Consider the following 9,142-nt stretch of genomic DNA (forward strand, 5'->3'; position numbering starts at 1 on the left):
TGGCTGGCTTGAGTTGTGGGGCTCGAATCACAGCAACCTGAGCCTGACTGCTTTGTTGAAGCAGCCACTTAAAGAACTGAGCTAAGGGGCAGGCCCCCTTATTTATTTATTTTTTTTAGGGAAGGGTCGTGTTCAGGGTCTTACTACTGGATCAGACTCGCAGTGATTCTCCTGTTTACAGCCTCCCAAGTGCTGGGATTACAGGCGTGTGCTACCATGCCCAATCTCAATTGCTCTCTCAGTGCACCCTGGGGGCAGGGCAGGCCTGGTAATTGAACCCCTCATCCCTGCGCCTGCTTGCAGGCTCTTTAATCCTCTGAGCTATTTGGTTGGTTCTCTTTTGATTTTTTGAGGCACAGCCTTGTATTTTTTTACTTATTTATTTGGTACAGGGTCTTGCTATGCAGTTTGGACTCATAGTGAGCCTCCTGTCTCAGTCTGCTCAGCACTGGAATTACAGGCACATGCCATCACACCTGGTTTTGGTGGCAGGCACCGTGCAGGGCTGGGGATTGAACCTGGGTCCTTGTGCTTGCCAGGCAGGCTCTTAGACTGCCAGGCTATCTCCCCAGCCCCTAAACTCATACTTTTTTTTTTTTTTTTTTTGGTAGAATCCGGGATTGAACTCAGGCCTTTGAGCCTGCCAGGGAAGCGCTTACTCTACTGAGCCATCTCTGTGGCCCTGAGACATGGTCTTTTTATTTTTATTTTTTTTTACATATTTGGTACAGGGTCTCCCTACACAGTTTAGACTCATAGAGATCCTTCTGTTTTCAGCCTCCCAGCGCTGGGATTACAGGCGCGAGCCACCACACCTGGTCTTGGCAGCCAGCTCAGTGCACCAAGGGGAGTCGAACCCTGGTTGTTGAGCTTGCCCAGGCAGGTGTTTAGTCCACTGAGTTATCTTGCCGGCCCTGAGACAAGGTCTTCCTTTGTAGTTTAGGTAGGTCCTCAACACTGTGTAGCCCAGGCTGGTCTTAAACTCATGGTGCTCCTCCTGCCTCGGCCTGTAACAGTGCTGATATTACAGGCATGCGCCACCATGCCTGGCAGCATGCCCCATTTCTAAAATAGATTTGATTTTGATGTTCTCCTGTTTTGTGATAAGATCTTGTGACAGTTGATAGGATTGTCCCTGGTCAGGTAAATTGGTATTTTCTGTGTTACTTATGCTCTTAATATCAGTACTATGAAAATGGCCTTTTACTTTCTCCATTGGATGTTCTGTGAGAGATAGTCTTTACTTGATACTGGCCAAAAGGCCAAGAAGCAATTTCTGAGTAATAGTGTTGATGCTCTGCTATGCAGTGATTTCTCGTTCAGCTGTGTACCTGTTCGACAGCTGTTGGGACTCAACTTGCCACTCCTACATTTGGCTCATCTTTTTGTGTGTGTGTGTGTGTGTACAGTTCTGTGCATCTTGTTTATAAAGCCTCATATATCTTTTTGTATAGTATAACTTGAATATATAGTACTGTAATTTTTGCTGAATGTACAGTAATATAGTGCCATAGTTTTATATTTTGTTGTATATTGCAGTACTGCATGTAAGCTTTATGCAAGTAAGAGCAAAGTCATCAAGCTGGAGTTTCCTTTGACCATCTCTTTGTTGTGAATATTGTGGTTACCTATATGTATAAGTCTCATTTAGCAACCGATTCATTTAGTGACCTAGTCACAGAAATTGAACTTGGTTGTTGCAAGCAGGATGTCTGTAGATGTTTTGTATCAGGTACAAAAACCTTTTTGTCAATAACAAGCAAAATAGTTGGTGTTAAGAGTAGAGAAGTTCTGGCCTGTGTAACACTAGGGAGCCCATCAGAGGAGAATGGATTTGATATATAGGTCGTGACACGAAGATTACCCACTTGCTTTCAGGAATGGAACAGTGTCTGTCATGTTGATCAGTGTCAGCTGCGGTGGAGGCTAGCCACCCCAGTCTCCTAACCTATCTTCAGGACTGCACAATTGAGTCAGCACCTACAGGTGAACCAGGTCTTTGCGAATGAGGTGACTGTCTCTGATCTCTGATTCCAGGCCTGGTACCCTCCAGATCTTCTGTGACCAAGATGTCCACAAAGCCACGGACTCCTCTACTGCAAACCAAGCACCGAGCAAGGCCTGTGACCTGCAAAAGCACAGCAGAACAGGAGGCTGAAGAGCTTGAGAAGCTGCAGCAGTAAGTCCCACAGCAGAGTCTGAAGAAGAATTCCCAGAAACCGGTCTGCTTCCTCATGGTTCTAGGTTCTATGAGGAGGACACAGTTGCTATTTTCCTTGCATGAAAATCCTTGGCACTTTAGTTGTAGGTTCTGCAGGCTGTACACCTGCCTGTAAGATGCAAGGCCTGAAGGTGGGAGCATGGAGATGCTGTGGGCTGTAAACTGGTACAAATCTAAGTCAGCAGCTGGAGTGGGAGGACTTGCTTAAAGTTCCATTAATGAATATCTTTTGACGTTAGGTTAGATGGCTTCCTACTCTGACTGCCTACGGGATTTTTTTTTTATAATTTTAGGACAAGGTCTACAGGGTGTACAGAGTCTCACTACATAGATTGGACTCATAGTGATTCTCCTGTTTTCAGCCTCCCAAGCTCGGGGATTACAGCCATGCACCACCAGGCCCAGTCTCAATTGCAGTCTCACTGCGCCCCAGGGGTGGGGCCGGCATGGCAGGCTAGGAATCAAACATTGGCTGCTGCGCTCTGCCAAAGCAGGTGCTTTAGTCTGCTGAGCTATCTGGCTGGCCCATATTTTTTTTTTTTCCTATGAGCTTTATTTTTTTAACTGAGGGGATATTAATAGGTACTGGCAGTGGAGGAAATTAGAACTTCGTGGTTAGCATTGGAACCTATTTTCTTTCTTTTTAACCTGATAAATAAAAAAATTATTCGTCAATTAAAAATGGGTATTTTTAAAAATTATGCTAATTTTAAAAAACAGCAATAAAACACAGGCTATGATGTGGGTTTTTTTTTTCCTATATTAGTGCATGTTGGTACATATTCACAGATTAAAGGGTTTTGTTTTGGCAAATTTATACATGCACATAATATACTGTAATCATTTCCCACCCTCCTTTCTAGTTTCACTTATTTTTTTGCGGGGGAGGGTTAAATAAAAAGAATGTTTTTTCATCATAATCATTCCTTTTATTACCTATCCTTACACCCTTCTCCCTTATTCCCTCCCTCTTTTCTGATAACAGAAAGTAAAACCTAGCCAGAAAATAATCATCCTTGAAAACTAGAGAACAAAAACACTAGCTCAGCCAGCGTATCCCTGCCTTGGTTGCCATTTCCAGTTTTGCTTTCGGCTTCTCTGTAAGGCAGGTAAAGCAAGGACAGGTGATTGGCCTGGCATTTTTGATCTCTAGTTTTCAAGGCTCTTTTCTGACTAGATCTTATTATGGGCAGGGAGAAACAATGTAGTACTCTTCCTTGGACTTTCTTGTCATGTTTTTAGACCATGTGCTGTTTGTCTTCCTGAGTCTGGTTTTGTGGGGTGTGTGTGTGTGTGTGTGTGTGTGTGTGTGTCCTGCCAATAACGACAGTCTCCAGATCCATCCTATTTTTTTTTCTCTCACCTGTTTTGTTTTGCTTTGCTTTGTTTATTATTTTTTGAGACAAAGTCTGCTTTTTATTCAGACTCAGCCTGCATGGGGCCGGCATGGCATGTGGTACAGGGGATCAAACCTGGATCCTTATGCTTGCCTAGGCAGGAGCTTAGACTGCTGACCTATCTCCACAGCCCCTATTTATTTAGTTTTCATTTAAATGCAAGTTTGTTTTATAGTTATCATTTAAATTTCCACCTTGCAGATACAAATTCAAAGCTCGAGAAGTAGATCCCAGAATTCTTGAGGGTGGGCCTGTCTTGCTGAAGAGACCGCCTGTGAAACCACCCACTCAGCCTATTGGCTTTGATTTGGAAATTGAGAAAAGAATCCAGGATCGAGAGTCAAAGAAGAAATCAGACGATGAGCACTTTGAATTTCATTCCAGACCTTGCCCTACTAAGATCTTGGAAGACGTTGTGGTAAGAATAGCCAAGGCTGTGTGTGCTGCAGGAGCACCCGCCCGGCACTAACAACTGCCCAGGCACAATGTTTTGCAGTGGCCAGTCGGTAACTGGGAGCAGGGCGTGGTCATGTAAGGAACTAGAGATGGTAAAGTGACACAGAAGGACTTAAAGTCCCGCGAAGAACACAGCATGTCTGTAAACAGTATGAGGTAGGCAGAAGTATTTGAGAGACCCCACAATTTAAAGTGTTGTACAAAGTTAGGAGAAAATGATTTCTTCTAGGTAGGTTGGTGAAGAAGTCAGCATTTGCCCTGTGCCATGGCAGTATTTAGTTGTCATCTGTGTTGTCATCTTCGTCATGATAACTGACATTTATACTCTGTGTTGGGCATTGCTCAAACCCTTCTGCTGTGCAGTCACCCCTCCGCATCTGGGGGACTGGTTATACCGACCGCGTGGATACCAGCTCACCAGATGCCCACATCCCTCATGTAAGATATTACAGTTGTTTTCATATGAACTACACAGCTATCATAGGCTTTATTTTTTTGACATGCTTATGGTGGCCTCCAACTCCCAGGTTCAAGTGATCGTCTGCAGAAGAAGCCCCTGAGTAGCTGCGAGCTGGAACCCATGCCATCACACCCAGCTTACTGTCCTCTTTTCTTTCCGCTTGATTGATTGATTGATTGATTTGATTTGATTTGTACTGGGAATCAAACGCAGGACCTTGTGCTTGCCAGGCAGGCGCTTATGCCACTGAGCTGTGTCTCCTGCCCTATGCTTGTTTTAGAGTCAGCTGTGGTTTTTGGTAAAATCACAATATATTGGTTTTGGCTGGTTACCTAGTTTCATTTATTTTGTATTCTTAACACTGAGTCAAAGTTATGTTTTGCAGGCCTTATAAAAGTCATAATTATGTCTAAAATTTTTTCTTTCCCCATATCCTCTTTCACTTGAAAGTTTTTTCAATTCAAAAAAACCTTTTGGGGGGCTGGTGAGATGGCTCAGTGGTCTAAAGCACCTACTTAGAACAAGCTTAGCAAAAACAAAGGGACCATGGTTCAATCCCCCAGCACCACATGCCAGCCAGCCCCGCCCCCTGGTGGGCTGAGCTGCCCCCCCAATAAATAAATTAATTAATTAAAAAAAACCCTTTTATTCACAATTCTCTTCCCTGCTTTTTTTTTTTTTTTTTTTTTAAGCTCTGATACAAGCCACATTCTGTTAACAACAAAACACCACCCCACCCCCAACACCTGTGTGATTGGTTTCTAAGGGTTGTGCTTTTGCCTTCTTTGTCATTGTACCCTTAATGAATAGGGTTCTGAATATGGCAGGGCAAAAAAGGTAGGTTGTAGGGAAACCTCAGGTGCTGGAGCCAAAGCCTGCACGCACGCTTTATCTGTCTATCCATCCATCCCATCTAGCCATCCATCCATCCATCATAGTGCTGGGAATTAAACCCATGGCCTTGTGCCAACAGCTCATATCTTCATTTTAGTTTTTGTTGGTGGAGGGTTTTTATTGTTGTTTTTGATACAGAGCCTCATTTTGTAGTTCATGCTGGCCTTAAACTCACAGTGTAGTCCAGGCTGGCCTTGAACTCAGAGCAGTCTCTTGCCGTAGCTTCCTGAGTGCTGGCATTACAGGCGTGTGCCATTATTATTATTATTTTTTAAATATTTATTTATTTTTATTTATTACATTTATTTATTGTGTGTGTGTGTGGCCAGCTCAGCCCACCAGGGGGCGGGGCTGGCTGGCATGTGGTGCTGGGGGATTGAACCGCAGTCCCTGTGCTTTGCCAAGCTTGTTTCAAGTAGGTGCTTTAGACCACTGAGCCATCTTTCCAGCCCCAGGCGTGTGCCATTATGCCTGGTATTACATTCATTTTATATTCAGGAAAGCTGTGGCTCAGAGAAAAGAAATTGTTTCATCAAGACTTTTAAACAGTTATTTGGTGTTCCTTTGCCTTGGTGCTGGGGATCGAGCCCAGGGCCTCACACATGCGAGACAAGCACTTTACCACTGAGCTGCGTCCCCAGCCGGCAGCCATTTGGTACCTTGCTTTGCATAACATCTTATCTCCAGGCATTTGGCTTTTTCCCCTCCTGTGTGCTTTTGTTTTTTACACTACAGTTATTTTTTACTACAGTTTTAAACCCAACTTAAAAATCATTTCAAAAAAAAAATCATTTCAATTTGTAATTTAGAGTAATTTCAGTGGGAATAAATGCTGAGTTTTTTTTTTTTTTTTTTTTTTTTTTGGCAGTACTGGGGATTGAACTCAAGACCTTGTACTTGCCAGGACTGAGCTATCTCCTCCGGCCCCCAAATAAATGCATAAATAAATGCATAAATGGAAAACTAGTAGTTTTTATCATGAATGACATAATAACCAACACACACATAAAGCTTGTTATATACTAAGTTTATTCTAACCTTTTTACACCTCCAGCCCTAAAACAGATGGTTTTTCTTGTAGCCTAGAAAAGCCAACCTGAAGTGTTAAGTGAGGAAGGATGACTAGAGTTCATTAAGAGTTAATTAAAATCTAGTTCAGTCCCCGGTTCTGGGAAAAAAAAAAAAAAAAAGAAAAAAGAGTTAGTTAAAATCTCAGCGTAGCGCTGTACCTGGCTGTACTGAGGATGCTGGTAACCTCCCTAGAAAGCACTAGGGAGGTAGGGTGCTGCTGAATTGAGGTGCTGTGCTAAAGAACAGTGTCTGCTAAATCCAGCTGGTTGGCAGAATCCTGTGGGGCTCATATTATGTAAAGAATTTCCTGGGCACCAGCCCTGGAGTTTTGATTTGTTGGGCACAGTGTAGAGGAAGCTCAGGTAAAGAACTTAGAGTACAGGCTGGCATGTTGCTTATAGTGATAACTGCTCTTTTATTAAGTGCGTGTGTTCTGAGTGCTTTATGTAATCTTTTTCATGATAACTGTATTTTAATTTTTTCTTTTTTATGTTTTTTTTTTTTTTTTTAAATTGTAACATTTTAGATACATATATTGACCCTCACTGCTTTTTGGGGTTTTTTTTTTGGCAGAACCGGGGATTGAACACAGGCCCTTGTGCTTGCCAGGCAAGCACTTACACTACAGAACTATGTCTGCGGCTCCCTGTTTGTTTGTTTTTGAGACAGTGTCTCTCACTGTATAGTTTAGCCTAGCCTTTAACTCACTATGTAGCCCAGGCTGGCCTCAAACTTGCAGTGATCCTCCTGCCTCAGGTTCCTCAGTGTTAGTATTACAGGTGTGCGCCACCACACTCCGCAGTGTCCCTGCTTTTAAGATGAGGAAACAGACACTAAGAGATATCTATGTAGTGTGAAGGACTGAACTTTGAACCCAACATTTCTTAAACAGTAAATTATTCTACTCCACAACAATTACTTAATATTTTTTGTTTCTTTAGCACATATAGCTTTTGAATTTGATACTTGCTTTTTGCCACTCTTTGTACTAACATTTTAATTCAATTCTTGGTTTCTTTCTTTTTTTTTGAGACAAGCCTTGCTGTGTAGTGTAGGCTGGCCTTGATCTCTCTATAGAGTCCATGCTGGCCTCAACTTGCTCCTGCCTTAGTCTCCCCGGTGCTAGGATTATAGGCACCATCCCAACCCTTTTATTTTTTATATTTATTTATTTATTTGCAGAACCGGGGATTGAACTCAGGCCCTTGAGCTTGCCAGGCAAGCGCTTATTCTACTGAGCTATCTCCCCGGCCCATCTCAACCCTTTTAAAATCTTATTTTGAGATGGAATCTTGCTAAGTTGCCCAGCTAGATGTGCCTTTAAAATCCTGTGTAGTATCCTGGATAGCAGTGATTGCAGGAGTCACCTACTTATACCCTCAGTTCCATCAGAAAAGGAGTCTTTGAAGTTGGAATCAAATATTACCCATAGGAATATTTTTAAGAGTTGGTGGTAGAACTGCGATTAGGTCTTAGACTTGTATGGTAGAACTGAAGAGTCTAAGAACAAAATAAAAATAAAAAGGCCGGGGGGATAGCTCAGCAGCATAACTGCTTGCCTGGCAAGCACAAGGACCTGAGTTTGAGCCCCAGTAGCAAAAAAAGGACTTTTTCGTTTTTGTCTTTTTGAGACAAGGTTCAGACGGGTCCTAAGCTCACTTTGTAACCCAGGCTGGCCTCAAACTCCCAGCAATCCTCCTACCTCTGCCTCCTAAGTACTGGGATTACAGGTGTGCACCACTACACCTGGCTTGGGACTAACCGTTTTAAAAAACGTTTGTTTGTTTGTTTGTTTGTTTGTTTATTTATTTGTATACTGGGGATTGAACTCAGGACCTTGTGCTTGCCAGGCAGGCACTTATGCTACTGAGCTATCTTCCTAGCCCCTTTAAAAAATATTTTTAACTAAGACTGAGTAATAAAAGATATTAGAGGCAGAAACAGTTTTGTTACATTAAAGGCAAAGTTTGAGTAATTATCTTGCATGGTCCAAAAAGTGGCTTTGAAAGCCACTCCAAGAAAGACATTCCAAACATGTGTAACTACTTATGCAGTATTTATATTATACTCGATACTGTAAGAACCTAGACTGGCTAGGCATGGTGGTGTATGCCAGTAATCCTAGCACTTGGGAGGATGAGGCAGGAGGATTGCAGCATGTTTGAGGCCAGCCTGGGCTACAAAAGTGAGTTCTAAGCAGCCTGAACTGCATAGTGTGACGTGGTCTCAACAATACAAAAAGGAAAGAAAACCTAGAGATGACAAGGCAGATGTGAGTAGGCTGTATGCAGACACCACCCTATTTTATATAAGGATATGACCATCTGCAGGTCTTGGTATCCATGGGGGATCACTGCTTGGGTCCTGAGTGTGGAGAGATCCATTGTGGCCATACATGAGCTCTTCTTGGAGTCAAGAGGCCCTTGGGAACTGCTAATTGAGCTATGTGCTCCTTGCAGGGTGTTCCTGAAAAGAAGGTCCTTCCAGTCACTGTCCCCAAGTCTCCAGCCTTTGCACTGAAGAACAGAATCCGACTACCCAGCAAAGAAGATGAGGTGATTTCCTAGGAGTAGGGAGTTTCTGCTACTTTCAAAGGCAGTCTGGGCCTTAACTTTTCCCCTCCATCCCTCCTTGCTCCCCAAC

General features: G+C 43.0%; 1 protein-coding gene across 1 annotated transcript in view; it reads left to right on the plus strand.

Moving 5' to 3' along the window:
* Tpx2 (TPX2, microtubule nucleation factor) overlaps window positions 1-9,142 on the plus strand; it is a 66,827-nt gene that overhangs the window by 48,887 nt on the left and 8,798 nt on the right. The window contains exons 11-13 of the mRNA XM_023714951.1: window positions 2,038-2,179; window positions 3,820-4,036; window positions 8,959-9,054. Coding sequence (XP_023570719.1) covers window positions 2,038-2,179; window positions 3,820-4,036; window positions 8,959-9,054 — 455 coding nt within the window. The remainder of the gene's footprint in view (window positions 1-2,037; window positions 2,180-3,819; window positions 4,037-8,958; window positions 9,055-9,142) is intronic.

Source organism: Octodon degus, unplaced genomic scaffold (assembly GCF_000260255.1).
Source record: "Octodon degus isolate 3935 unplaced genomic scaffold, OctDeg1.0 scaffold00037, whole genome shotgun sequence".
NCBI lineage: Eukaryota > Metazoa > Chordata > Mammalia > Rodentia > Octodontidae > Octodon > Octodon degus.